The 15,079-nt window shown below is 39.9% G+C and overlaps 1 protein-coding gene across 3 annotated transcripts in view; it reads right to left on the bottom strand.

Moving 5' to 3' along the window:
• Nucleotides 1-15,079, bottom strand: part of RPGRIP1L (RPGRIP1 like) — a 92,712-nt gene that overhangs the window by 948 nt on the left and 76,685 nt on the right. For all 3 annotated transcript variants that reach the window (XM_032854454.1, XM_032854455.1, XM_032854456.1), the window contains 3 exons: nucleotides 14,755-14,938; nucleotides 7,544-7,628; nucleotides 1,724-1,857 (listed from right to left, as the gene is read on the bottom strand). In XM_032854454.1, the coding sequence (XP_032710345.1) occupies nucleotides 1,724-1,857; nucleotides 7,544-7,628; nucleotides 14,755-14,938 (403 nt within the window). The remainder of the gene's footprint in view (nucleotides 1-1,723; nucleotides 1,858-7,543; nucleotides 7,629-14,754; nucleotides 14,939-15,079) is intronic.

Below are 15,079 nucleotides of genomic sequence, written 5' to 3'. Positions count from 1 at the left end.
TGACGAGTCCCACACAGGTTTAGAATTTCTAAGTTAGAAGAAATAAAGTCTAGAAGGGATAAGATACGACAATTCCCCCCCTTTTTTTTAAGGAAATCTTTAAAATAACTGGGTATACAAAGACTTGGGTGGAGACCTGAGCAGGAAGGGAGGTCATGGGGCACCAGAGGTTTCCCAGCTCATTCCCGAGTTTCCTTACACCTCTTCTTTGGGACTCGTCACTGCTCTGTCTGGCATAGAACACAGCACTAAAATCCTGACCTGACACCCGAGTGTTTAATTTTTTTTGACTCTCCTTCAAAACACGGCCACAGGAGCTGTCTGGGACAGATTAGTGTGGCGACACGTGGGTTCTCAGAATGGGAAGATGGGCTGCTAACCAGAACGAACGGGAGAAAAGCTGAAGAACATAAAGCCTAGATCATTTTCATCACTTTTCTCAGGCTTTCTTGGTTCTGGCTGTCTTTCGGAGGGTTTAGGTTAATATTTTAATCCTCTCCTCTTTTTCTGTGCCAAAGTTGTGACAAACTGTCACGTAGCTAGATATGGGTAGTTTAGAAAGATTTCCCAGGATAGGTTTCCAGTTTGGTTAATCATCTGGCTTGATGCCGACCTGTGAGCAGGTAACACATATACAGGACAGAGAGCTTGACACGGGAACCGCAGCTGAACTGTGGGGGAACAGCGTCTGGCACTTAAGAGGTGCTCACATAAGTGTTCACTGGATGCACGAACAGCTAAGGAAATCAGCCGTGTACAGTCTACCTACCGGAGATACTCTGCTCACTTGGCAAATGTGACTAGGACTCAGCCTCATCTGTCCATTTACTGTGTACAGCCCTGGCTATCCTCATCAGGACTGTGGTTTTTTAAAAAAAGATTTTATTTATTTACTTGACAGACAGAGATCACAAGTAGGCAGAGAGGCAGGCAGAGAGAGAGGGGAAGCAGGCTCCCCGCTAAGCAGAAAGCTCGATGCAGGGCTTGATCCCAGGACCCTGGGATCATGACCTGAGCTAAAGGCAGAGGCTTTAACCCACTGAGCCAGCCAGGTGCCCCCCTCATTATGACTGTTAAACGGCTGATTCATAAAGCACAATTCCTTGAGCATGTTCCAAGTATGTTTGATGAGAATCTGGAGGGTAGAAACTAAGCCCTGATGGGACTCATGCCTTTGAGGCGACAATCCAGGAGAGTACATTTTGTCAGAAATCCTTTGCTTCTCTCTGAATCCTGCTAAGAAGTAAGTGACCATTATGACTTGGAGTCATTTGCAGTGGCTGTATCACTGGATTGTAACACTGAATTAAAGAGAAGCCTTACAAAAGACACCATAATGATGACTCAGAATAACATGCCTGGGCTGAAATAAGGCTTGACAGCACGAAGTTTCCACAAACAATGTTAAAAAAAAAAATCCAATGGCCACTTTTTTGTCACACACTCATCCCCAATACTAACAAAATGAACAATTCCTTGTGAAGTGCAATTAATGATTTTAAAATTTCTGTTGATTGAAAGGAAGGCAGAGGGAGAGGGCAAGGGAGGGAGGGAGTGAAAAGCTTCCGACTTCAAAAAAAAAAAAAAAAAAAAAAGCTGGAGTTACAAAGGAGTCGACCAATGTGGGACTCAACGTCCCTGCAGCCAGCAAAAAAGAAGGTTTTAATAAAGAATTTGGATTTCAGCATTTGTTGTACAAATTGAGCAATACTTTCACTCATACCATCGATATTTTGCTCGATGATGTCTCTCCCTTCCTGAAACATGTCAGCGAGGTCAATGTTAGCAATGCCAATGTCCTCGCACTCCAGATCCTGTTCATCCTCTGGAGGGTCACTGACCACGGTGAAGCGGACACTGAGAAGGGAAGAAAAAAAAACAGAAAATCCCCACAAAGTGAGGAAAAATCACCATGAAACACAACTCCCAAATGGGGTTTTATCACTAAGTATGAAATCTTGAAGTTTCCAATTATTCCAATAAAAAGCAAATTATATGAGGTTAGATAAGTTATTGCATGAACTACTAGAATTATTATAGCACGCCGAGCCTTCAAATGAACATAAATCCACTTTTCTGAGCGCCGATTAACATTTAACTCTAGAATCTGAGAAAATTACTAGGCAAAGAGAAGAACCAGATGTTCTAATACACACTATCTGATCGTATTGTGACACATCGACTTTTAAGGCTAAAAGGATCAAGTGAATAAAGGCTATGGAGATCAGGGCACCATTTTCAAAAGAAATGCAACATTTTCTACAGAAATGTACAACTTCAGAGTGGCTACCAAGCAATTTATCCAACTCTCTGCGTTCTCTGGAATGTAGGGACCATGCTCCCCAGTAACATTCTGAGTCACATTAGATAAATACTGTCGCTCTGCCCAACAGCTACATGGAATGTTTGTACTACTTCAGCAATCTTTTAACTTACAATCCTAGCATCCAATTTTTATTTTACTTTAGACATAATTGTAGGGTTCCAATGGAACTGATTTGAATTAGTGGCTTGTGCTGAGGCCAAACACACTTGGATTGACCAAATGACAGGAATTTACAGTTAAGTACTCTTTTGATATGTCTTGGCAACGGAGCTTAAACCATGGATACTTGTAAACTACCATTTTAACCATTTTCAAAATGTAGCCATCCCAAATCAGAAACCAAACAAGAAACTTGTTTCTTAGATCACATTTTGAGATGAAAATCTAAGTCTCGGAGAAATCATGCCTTGAGCAATACGTGCAAATAAAATCCTTTCCAAATACTTACAGGTAAACATGATAGTATTTTTAACTAATTTGTTGAAAGTAAGCATTTGACATTTCATTCCTTTACTGAGACCCTGTTTTTAGCCAGCAATAAACTTTGATTAGAAGATAGAAATCCCAAGATGCCTGGGTGGCTCAGCTGGTTAATTGTCTGCTTTTGGCTCAGGTCATGATCCCAGGGGTCTGGGACCAAGCCCTGCATCGGGCTCCCTGCTCAGCGGAGAGCCTGCTTCTCTGTCTGTCTGCCACTCCCCCTGCTTGTGCTCTCTCTTTCTCTGATGAAAAAATGAAATAAAATCTTAAAAAAAAACCAAACAAACCAGAAAATAGAAATCCCTTTCCCTGAAACCACAGGCAACACTTACTCACACAATAATTGTGAAGAATACAGATCCTGATTTGTAAGTGGATGACTATTTTATATGATGCATTAAACAAAGGGATTAAGATGGAGTGGTTAAAGGGCATCCATTGTGAGTTCAAATTTAGCTATCCCACTATTAGCTATATAATGTTAGACACATTACTAAGCCTCTCTGTTCTTTTTTTTTTTTAAGATTTTATTTATTTATTTGAGATAGAACGTGAGAATGGGAAAAAGAGAGCATGAGAGGGGAGAGGCCAGAGGAAGAAGCAGGCTCCCTGCTGAGCAGGGAGCCCAATGAGGGACTCGATTTCAGGACTCTGGGATATGACCTGAGCCGAAGGCAGCTGCTTCACCAACTGAGCCACCCAGGCTCAGCCCCTAAACCTCTCTGTTCTTATCTGTAGAACAGGAAGGGCTCTTTTGGGCATCAAATGAGATGATACATATAAACAGTGCCCGGAACATGGTAAACATCGAGCAAATGTTTGCTCTTTTATTACTACGATTTTTAATCTAGGTAGAGCTGCTTAAGCAGCTACATTTCTAACAGAAGAGAAAAAGAAGACATGGGGAAGACTTGTTTCAATTGAAAACTGTGATTGCCAAATTATACAATGACTGTATCAGTCAGTTAAATAAGAAGAATGGTGATGAAAGTAATTGTCCTAAAATGAATATGCTTGGAAGAGTAGGAATTACAAGTGATATCTGATGCACATTTTACATCCACAAGACTTACAGAAAAGCTAGAGGCTAGGCAGATCGTACTAATATTGTTAAGTGTTCTCCTCCTATAACGTGTCATATTTAAGGATCGTATCTCTATCACTTTACAAATGCAGTCCATTACCTCCACTGAACATATGAGAATTCTGAGACAAAAAGGGGGGGGGGAAGCCCTTCTAAATGCCAAGGAAAGGGTTAGAAACCAATATTCAGTACTCCTAGCTTTAAATTCTATGGAGAGCAAAATGAGATGTCAAATACGAAATTAAGAAATTATGAAGTTAAGCTAAAAAGGGAAGAAGGTACGCTCAAATAATCTGAAAGCTACAATTTGGCTTCGGCTCAACAGCACACGAGATGCTGGGTTTCACCTGTAAGCCTGCCAAACAAAGAGGTGTGTCTTGTTCCGTGTCCTGAAGAGGCTTCCAGGCTACTTGGAGGATCGGGGCAGACACGCGGCGTAGATGTCAAACACCCACAGAGAGGTGGGACTGGAAGGACCTCGGGAGATGCTCCTGCCTCCCCTTCTCCCCTCTCCCTCCTGCAGAACTCTCCCCTTGCTGACCTCCCTTGCCGGGTCCTAGACAGAGACCTCTATGTCTTCCTGCAGGCCCTTGGTTCCCTCTGCCAGTGAAGATCTTCTTTGCGCAGTTCATGATCGGACTGGGTCTTCTCGTCCCCTCACTATCCAGCTTACTGTCCTCTCCTCAGACTCACTGTCACCGTTACTTTCTATGTGAGCAACTTGTTTAACCTTTCTCTTAGCACTTACTGTAAAATGTAATTGGTTTATTTGTTTACTTGTTGCTGTCTGTCATCCTCAGCGGGCTGGAAACGCCCGGAAGTGCAGGGACACCGCCTTGTCAAGCATCTCGCTCCCGATACTTACGTAGGGGATCATAAAGATTGTTGAAACACTACACGAAGGCTTCTTGTTGAAGCCTGGCTCATTTGAAGCAGGTCTGCTGGAGGAGGCAGGCCCTGGGCTGAGCATCAAGATCAGACCTCAAATGTCACCTGCTGCTATCTAGGAAATCAGAGAGCACTAAAACTCCCTATATCGTTTAACATTTTTGATTCTCTGAAATAATTTCTTTTCATATAAAACAGGATAGAAGATGACCCTAAGGGTTACCTCTGAGCTTTACCTACTGGAATGCTGATGGTTATGGTGGATCTGCTCAACAGCACAGGATAAAGAGAAGAAAGGAAACCAAAAAAGAACCTTAAGTCAGTGTCAACATGATGACTTCAAATATTTTTTAAGTCCTTGCTTCAAGGAGTTACCTCCCTTTGAAGGTGACACTTGTATACTCGCAAATATAGGCAGGGCCAGGCGCAAAGGTACTGCAGGTAATTCGTTATACGATGTACATAAATGTATGCACGTCAGGAAAGACTGGCCAACTTCTCTAACTGTGCCTTGTAAGCTGTCTCCAGTATTCAAGAGGGCTGCTGCCTAAGAACATGAGTTCTTATAAACTAGCAGGTACTTTAAACCATGTAATGTAACCTGTAAATTTTTGCAAAAGGTGAGAACACCCATGGGAGTGTTTGGCTGTGGGAACATGTAAATATAAACACCCCCTTTCTCCTGAAGAAAATGATACTGTCAGGGAGAAAAGGAGGCATGCCCATTATATCCTGTGATGGCCCCATTCCCGCCACAGTGGGCAGTGGTGTGGTCAGTGGCAGGCACCGCAGCACTCTGGGCATGTACTCAGCCCCCATCCCTTGTCGTCACTCTGTGCCTCAGCTGCCTCTTTTGGTTTTTCTCAAAATGACATGAACATGTGTGTCTCTGGGGGTCATTTGGAGATTTTTAGAGAAACAAGGATGGGTCAGTGGAAGTCATTACATTTACTATGGACTTTTAAAGAAAATTTAAAACAATTTTGCTACAAGGAAGTAGGTCTTCTGAGGAAAGGCAGGTCTACATTTAAAGCAGAATCTGTCTTTTTAAAAATAACCACTTCTAAGGAAACAAAATTGCTCTTCCCTGATGAGGAGTGCTACTTACAATATGTTCTAACCTTCCAGAAACAAAGTGAACACACAGGTAGACAATCAGACTGTGAAGACTGAGAAGTCCAGCCCAGCGCTTGCCCATGGAAACAGAGCTCAGTCCCGGACAGTAACGACCCAGCCTGTTGGCTGCAGAGAGGCAAGTGACATGGTCAGTGCTGTGTAAGCACTTGTGACCTGGGACAGCCCTGGAACTCTGATGGCATTGAGGAGGCCTTGAAAGAAGCTCAACTATACAAAGTACTTAAGTAAAACCTGAATGATTATCTACCATGCTGGGCAAGACAGAACTTCAGCCTCATTAACAAGGTTTTTAGCATACTTTCTTCAGAACTGAGATCCAAAGAATTGATATATGTATTTTAAGGAGTTAATGAAAAAGCTACTCTCAGCTCCTAAGAGCTAAGAATCCCAGTCTCCTTTCTTAAAAGGGAAGATCAAATGCTAGTTTGCAAGCTCTTTTGAAAAACAGAATGTCAAAAAAAAAAAAAGAAAGAAAAGAAAAAAAGAAAAAAGAAAAACAGAATGTCTTGGGGCACCTCTCTGGCTCGGTCGGTGGAGCACGCGCCTCTTGGTCTCAGGGTTGTGAGTCTGAGCCCCATGCTGCGTAGAGAGGTTACTCAAAAATAAAAACTTAAAGAAAAATAAAAGAAAAATAGAATGTCTTTAACCTTCCCTTCATGCCCTCTAAGAAATGGGAGAACTTGAGCCTCTTTCTACGATGAGCAGGGGTGAGATCTACTTCGGAGGCACTAGAAGTGTCATCTGTGGGCCAGAAAGGCAAGGAGAAGATGACGACAGAGAGATAAAGGGTCCGCCCTGGCCATGGGAGGAGAGCCAGCAAATGGGCTGATGGGCAGCACCTTACAAAACTCCTCAAAACTGTACACTTGGGAGCTCGCACGAAAGCAGGAAGTTACTAAGACCAGGGATTTTCCTTCTTACAGGGGTATCATTTCTCTACCAAACCAGAATCCAAAATCTTCTGTTCAGATTTGGAAAAAAAAAAAAAGGCATTAAAAATAACATGAAATGATGAATAATTAAACAATGATAGTAAAGTAAAATGAGTCTAGAAGGCTGATGAGCTAGTACAAGTAATAATATTGACATTGCTGCTACTACTAACATCGATGACCAGGAACACTTACTGCATACTCTTGTGTCATGTTCTATTCTAGCCATCCCACCTCTATCATCTCCCTGAAGCCTCTCGACCACCCTATCTGGTATCATCTCCATTTTCCAGATGAAGAACATGAGGCGGAGGGTGCTTGTCCCAGGTCAGCTTATAAGTGATGAAACAAGAATCTGTGCTCAAGCCACGTGGCTCCAGAGGGCGCCCTCCTAGCAACTGTGTCATGCTCTTTACAGTTAAACTTGAACTCTAATGGGATACTAGATAAAAACACCATATGGTGTTTTGGTTTGCAAAGCCCTGTCAGATCTTTACAGTTGCTCCGCACGGTATGCAGGGCTACTCTGTTTCTAGGAAGAAAGAAACCGAGAGGAAACACACTCATCCCAGGACACAGGGTGAATCAGAGAAGTCAGGGGTTCTGATTCTGCTTCTTGAGCTTTCTTGCACCACACCACGCTACGGAGACCTGCTTTACAGGAACCATCCAATAATGTAGAGTGCTTAAATGTACCTTCTGTAAGGCAGCTCTTGTTTCAGTAGTATTGCTTTTAAGATGTCTCTCTTTGCCTGGTTGTTCTCTTTATCCGTGTAGATCACTGTACAAAAAAAAAAAAAAAAAAAAAAAAAAAAAAAAATACAAACAAACCCAGAAAGAAGTCACTCAGGAATATGTTACGTTAGTACCATTCTGTATTTGTATAAATACCTGTTTTTAGAGACACAAGCCGTGCCACCTCACTTGTATGCCTGGGAAAAGAAAGCAGCTCTGGAAACCAGAATCAAATCTGAGCAGTCATGTGATCTAATGTCATGTCACGGGCGGGTTTGTGTGCACGCTGTCAGAAAGGATACAAGCAACATCTAAGAGTGCCACATTGCTGTCACTGCCTGTTAATGACACTGGCAGTCATGACAGTAAAAGCCAGCGGTCTTTATTGCTTTGTATTTGAGGGATTTACTGCATTTTCTCTTGCCCAGGATGCGAGTGATAATGATAATGTATGGCAGAGAGCTTGTCCTTCCTGACAGCCTCCGTAATTTAATCCTTCTTTCCTGCCACAACATGCAATAAAAGAAGCATCTGGTGTATTGGGTTGAGGAAATCCATAGGCTGATGTGTGCTGGTGTTGGGGTGGCAGGGGGACGGGAGGGAAATGAAGGAAAGAGAGAGAGGGTTTTCAGGGCAAGAAGTTCGTCTTTGGTTTTTAACGGTGCGTGTTGGGGGTGGGGGGGCGCTGGGGTGGCTCAGTTGGTTAATCATCCGACCTTTGGTTTGGGCTCAGGTCATGATCTCAGGGTCATGGGATGGAGCCCTGCGTCAGGCTCTGCACTCAGTGGGGGTCTGCTTGGGGATTCTCTCTCTCTCTCCCTCCGTCCCAACCCTGCTCACACCTGCATGCACTCTCTCTCTAAATAAATAAACCTTAAAAAAAAAAAAAGGTGCACGTTGGCATGCAGGAATGTGGCCAGACTTTACTAGGCCAAAATAGGAGTTGAGATTGCTGATCTAAAGTCCCACCAGGAAGAGGGCGACGAACACTGGAAACCGTACATAAGTGCCTGCCCTTTGGGAAAATGGCATCTCAGAGAGCAAACACCAATTTTCAACCTGATTATTTTTTCTCAGCTCAGCAGCCATTCAGCAAGCCTTAGCTTCTGGAGACATTTCTTTTTCAGATGCCATTTTGGAGGTAAAGTGTCCCCTGTGACCAGACCTCAATTTAGAGACTATCCCTAATAAAAAATACAGGAAGGGTGAAAGATACCGTGACAATTCCAAAGCCAGACTCCGCTGGGAATGAACATATTTCATCCTGAGAATGTTTCCCTGGACCATTTTAGTCCAGTCTCAAATGATGATACAATTCATTTAATCATTTGGCTCAGCTGACATGCTGGGCACGGAGTTAGGCACGCAGGGTGGGAGACACATCAGTGTCTGTCTAGGCGTGGGCTTGAGAGAAGTGAGAACCAAGGTCACACAGCGGCTCTTAGCTTGTTGCTGTTCCCACGATGCAGTAACAGTAAATGTGATTAATTATACAGGTTACTGAGATTTATAGGAGTCAGAAAAGACAAAAGGTTCAGAGTATTTTGTAAGTATAGTGCTTTGCTTATCAATGCTAAAAAGGTTTTCTAAGAGATGAGTTCCACTAATGCTGGGAGACTGGACTCATTTTGGCCACCAGTACACCAAGCCAAATGGAAATTTTTTTTTGGTTTTGTTGTTAATAACCAATTCGAAATGCGGTTGACCATATCTTTTTGACTTCAGAGTTCTAAAGCTTAATGGTCATCATGGTCTACAGTATTATTTTTTGTGTGTGTGATAATTTTTTGGATAATTTCCCCCCTAGTTTTACTGCGATAAAATTGACTTAAAACATTTTATTAATTTTAGGTGTATAACATAATGATATGATATGTATATGATATGTAATATGTACATATTACAAAATGATTACCAAAATAAATTTAGTTAATATCCATTACCTCACTGAGTCACACATTTTTTTCTTCTGGTAAGAACTTTTTAAAGACCCGCTCTTAGCAACTCTCAAATACACAGTAGAGTCTTGTTAACTATATAGTGTTCCACATTATTTGAAGACATGAGTTATCTCAGTGATTAAAAACAAAAAAGACTGAATTCAAAGTCCAGCATGCAGATAGTTTTCCAAATAAATTAGGCCAGTTCTGACAACTCTCAATAGCTTGAAAATAATTTTTTTCATTTTTTTAAGATTTGATCATATTAATTTAATTTTTTAATGTGGCTGTAAAATTCATCATTTTAACCATTTTTAAGCATATGTTCAGTGACATTACATTCATACTGTTGTACAACCATGACTACCATCCGGCTCCAGAGTTTTTTTTTCGTCCCAAACTAAAACTCTCTCAGGATCCCCCAGGCCCTGGTAACCTCTATTCCACTTTTGGTCTCTATGAACCGGACTCTTCTAGGTACACTTCTAGGTACCTCTTATTAAGCAGAACCATACGATATCTGTCCCTTTGTGACTGGCTTATTTCACTTAGCATAATGTTTTTCCAGGTTCATCCTTGGCATGTGTCTGAATTTCACTCCTTTTTAAGACTGGATAATGTTCCGTTTGGATATACAGATTGTGTTTATCCATTCGTCTGCTGAAGGACATTTGAGTTGTTTAGGTTGTTAACACCTTTTGGCTATTATAAATGATGTAAATAATGCTGCTATGAACACGGGTATTCAAGCATCTGTCAGAGTGCTTGCTTTCAACTCGTTTGGGTAAGTATACAGAAGTAGAACTGCTGTACCATATGGCAATTCTTTGTTTAAATTTTTTTTAAAAAAACATCTTTTTCACTGAAATTGGTAAAAACAAAATGGTCTAGTTGGGCCACCTTCTGCTTCTGCTTCTTGCAGTTGGCCAGCACACCGTATTTCCAGTTCTCTTAACAATGATACAAACAGAGACAGCCATCCTTTAGCGACTGATATTTATGTGCTAAGTACTACACTAAGTACACTAAGTAGTACTAAGTACTACACTCAATACTTTTCTTATGGCAATCACATGTGTTAAGAACCATGCTGTCCCACATTTGATGGATGATTAAACAGATCCAAAGAAGGTAAATAATTTGCCCAAGCTCACCTATTGAGAAAGGGGTAGAAAAAGCCTCTGAATCCAGCAAAATCTGCCTCCAGAGCCTACCTTCCTAATCTCCGTGATAGAACTTCTTCTTCCATATGAAGCCAAAACTTTTCCTGATGTTTAAGCTGCAACCATATCTTCAGCACAGATGGGAGTGAGAGAGAGAGCTCTATACCCGTATCAAGGGAAGCCACCTGATCCTCCTTTCACTCTTTCACAAAGGGATCTTGCTTGGGTACAGCTGGTCCAGGTGCCTTCAACAACTCTCTCGGGCTGAACACTTTTTAAAATTCCTTTCTGAAAAAACTCAAGCTCCTTACCCATCAGCTTACTTCTCCAAACGTACACCAAATGTGAAGTCCAGCTCTCCTGCTTGCATAAAAAATGCCTAGAATACAGACATCTTAATGTGCGCCTGCATCCCTGGGAGGGCTGGTTAGAATGCACATTAATGAGCTCACCCTGAGTTTCCAATTCAGCAGGTTTGGGTTAGGGCCTGAGAATGTGCATTTTTTATCCTCACAGCAGCTACTGCTGCTCCTGATCAGGATGTCACACGCTGAGAACCACTGTGTAGCTCAACATCCCTTTGCATAATTTTTGAGTAGGATCAGCAACCAGTGAACACTTTTGTGTTGAACATGTGAGAATCAGGACACTGGGGCCACCTCTAGATCACAGTCCTAAGGACATCCATTTGATGTTCTGGAACTAGACAGTTAAAAACAAAACCTACAGTTTCAAAACTTCAAATAGATCTTTTAAAAGACAATTCTGGTGATTTGAATATCAGAACTCTCTAAAAATTAAGCTATTCATCTTTTATTCTCATTAGAAATGACAATTGTTTAGGACTCGCTAGATTTAGACAAAACTTACTGAAAACAGGTAACTCAAAAAAGGTACAAAGTAGTAGTCCAAAAACACAAGCTGATGTTGAATTGTATACCACTAAGAACCTATAACTTCTGCAGTTTGGAAAAATCCTTACATTCTTTGTCAGTGTCATTCAGCAGAAGAAATGGAGATGGCTTAATTACAAAGGGTTGATAAACTTCAATCTCAGAAAACTTTTTGTGTTGGAGTGTCATCATTCCCCTAATCCTTATCTTTGCCAAATTTCCCTTCCTATTAGTGACAAAAGGTACATTCTACATTGTTTTCATCTTCCGAATTGAACTTTGTTCCAAAACATAGACTGTTCAGTGCTCAGAGACTAAGGACCCAGAACTGTATAAGTCTCATAAAAACTTTGGACGATTTCATTAATCTTTTTCTTCCACTGTCAATTTCCTAGAAGGCTTTATTCAGCCCAGACAACATTCTTCAAACCTACCATTAATCTTATTTTTTCCAAACTATTTTCTTGCTTTCTCAGCATTCTCTGAGCAAAATTTTCAGGCCCAATAAAATACAAATGTTTTGTTCATGCTACAAATGTCTCGCAAGTGAATTCAACCTTTTTTCCCCCCCAGCATTTCCAGCCTTAAGAAGATATATTTTTTGTGAAAGTGAAACTGGTATTAACATCTCTTAATAAAGACTGAATCAGGCTATAAATAATTGTGGGAATCACTAGACTAAACCTCTCTTTTTATGTACCTAATTTAGGCCTCAGGATACAAATCCCTTTTGAAAGGATTCAAGCCATAATGCAGGGTAAAAATCATTGTGAGGTTCCATCAATCTCTCAACTGGTATGGTGTTCAAATAGAAGATAGCATGTACTAATTGTCCTTTAGATTTTCCATCTGAATTAAAAAGTCAGTTTGGAAATAAAATTACTTTCATTAACATTTAATAAGATTTGGAAGATGTAAGTCTACATTATAGTGACCTTTTACATCAAGTCACAAGTGAATGGCAAATTATTACAATAATTAGATGAGATAGTTACTTATTAACCAAAGATTCAAGGAGATTCTCCTGCACTGAAGGTGAGGTAAATCCAATAATTTAAAAATAAACATTTTTACTATGTCATAATTAAGTGAAAAATAAAATAAAGCCTCCTACAAGGTTAATCTTACTTCTCAAATTTGCTGAGGACCTAAGACTACATTTTTTCAGATATAATAGATAAAAACAGCATTATTTTGCTTGGAAGTATAATATATATTTCTCTCCCTTCCCACCAGGAAGGGATTTAAATATCCTTACAATTCTTTTCAATTAGCCTTTAAAATTATTATAGTCAAATCTCAATAGGTAGGAAGAGAAGCTGAGAAAAGGTATAGTAAACATTTCTACGGAATTCACTTCTAATAAATTATTAGTTTTCTTGTTGTATTCAGATGACTAATTATTCATTAGAAACATAAGCAGCTCTTAAAATGCCAATTAGATAGGAAGGTATCTTGCAGTAAAAGGCAAAAAATATACCTGAGTCAATGCCAACCAACTAATAAAAAGCCCTCCCAAAGCCTGAGAATGAACGTTACAAAATGCAGGACACTGAGGACATGTTAACAGGTTGCAACCCCAGAATGATCTGCATCGCTTCTTATGCAAATAAAAACAATCTGTTGTGCAGCGGGCCAAATTTCTCAATGATTTCTAAAAAGCTCTTTTGTTGCCAGTCTAACCAAGCATTCTACTGCTGACCTTTAAAAAGAATAATACAAAAGCCAGAAAAGATTGTCTCTTTGCTTGGGTATCTTCATTACAATTAGTTGTCTAATCAGTTCTTCCATTACTAATAATATTTAGACATGGTTTACTTTTCTGAAACTTTGCAGGTAAAAAATCTCTAGGAAGCTTGAAAAAATATTTTTGGAAATGTTTCTGTTATATCAGGTCAGTGGAAGGAGGAATCAGATTCTTGTCCTGACCACACTATTTATTTCCCCTGTGATTTCTCAACCTATGTCATTATAGAATTATAGAATTTGAGCTGGAGGGTAAGAGAACCCCTTATTCAATAGATAAGGAAACAGGATACCATGAAATTTAAACATCTTGCCCAAGTTCATATAACTAATAAGAACTGTGGATACAGGGAAGACTAGAACAGATTTCTAGATACTCATAATTATTGTCTCAAGCTATGACCACACTTCCAAAAATAGCAGGTGTGCGCACATGTGTGCACACACACATGCACACAAAGTAACCATGAGCATTTGTAATCTTACGCGTGATCAATTAGTAGCATGCTATATATACAGTCAATAGCATGATTACATATACTGATTAAAATACAATTATAAAACTGGTGAGAGAAAAATATTAGTGTTCAACTAGCATAAAATGGCCTGTTTTGCTAAAGATAATGCAATACTCTATCTTTATGGTTTGTTTTAATATATGGCTTTAGAACTTAGTAAGCCCTAAGGCTTTTAACATAGGGTCATGTCAGCTTGATATGATTATTTTTACTCCTCTTTAATTATACACTGATATATACTATTATTTAAAACATCTTAAAGTTGGCTGATCGAAGAATTTACAGGGTACCAGTTGGGTCTGACTTAGATGTCAACTAGCCGATAGATAAAGCCCTCAAAGAGAAAACCTGCCTGGAGCTATCAGTGCATGTGTGGGCTAAATCATGAAAAGGTATTCTAAGAATGTATATCACTCAACTAAAATACTGAACATACAGACACTAGGAGAGAGATATATGTATACTGTAAAAACATCCATGTGATGACACTGACCAGAAAGGTAGAAAATATTAGGTCACTGAATGGTTTGAATCATATGATTAAAAAGCTAGTATTACTTTTTTCCCCTGTGAAATATTATACTTTTTGATTCAGTTCAGTTGTAGACCCAGGTGACATTTTTCTATTGATACTATAATACAGCAGGAACGTCTACAGACATTGTTTTTCTACTGTTTTTGTTTTCTCTTTAGTATCACTTCAAAGTTAATTTGAAGAGTTAATTTCAATTCAAATTTGAAATTTAATCCTTATGCTACAGGTTTGACTTTATTTTATTTATTAATCCATTCTGATGAGACTTTCATGACTTTATGTGAACATTAGAGAATTACACTTTCTCCTTGTTCCTGCAACTACCTTCACAGATAAGACAAAAAGGAAAGTCTGAATTATAAAGGAACCATACATACCATTGCTATAATTATAGTAGACCCACTGCCCACTCTTGGGTTTTGGAAGTGACACAGGTGTCTCTTCAGCAGGAAGACTGTAGAATCTGCATTCCACGAACAGCCGTTGGATAGTGTCATCTGCAGTTACTCGAGAATCATTAAGGCTTAGAGCTATGATCTCAATCTGAATTTTTTCTGATGGCTGTTTAAAGAGCAAAAACAAGAAAACCAACAAAGAAACATGAAACAAATGAGCAAAACCCCCTTTACTCTTTTTCACTATCAATTTTAAATAAAACATGAAGGCCAATGGGTTTCTTTTTTGGAACGCATTGTACACTAC

The sequence above is a fragment of the Lontra canadensis genome, unplaced genomic scaffold (genome assembly GCF_010015895.1).
Source record: "Lontra canadensis isolate GAN:19392208 unplaced genomic scaffold, GSC_riverotter_1.0 scaffold8, whole genome shotgun sequence".
Lineage (NCBI taxonomy): Eukaryota > Metazoa > Chordata > Mammalia > Carnivora > Mustelidae > Lontra > Lontra canadensis.
Note: the sequence above shows the minus strand (reverse complement) of the source record. Positions and strands in the feature narration are given on the sequence as shown.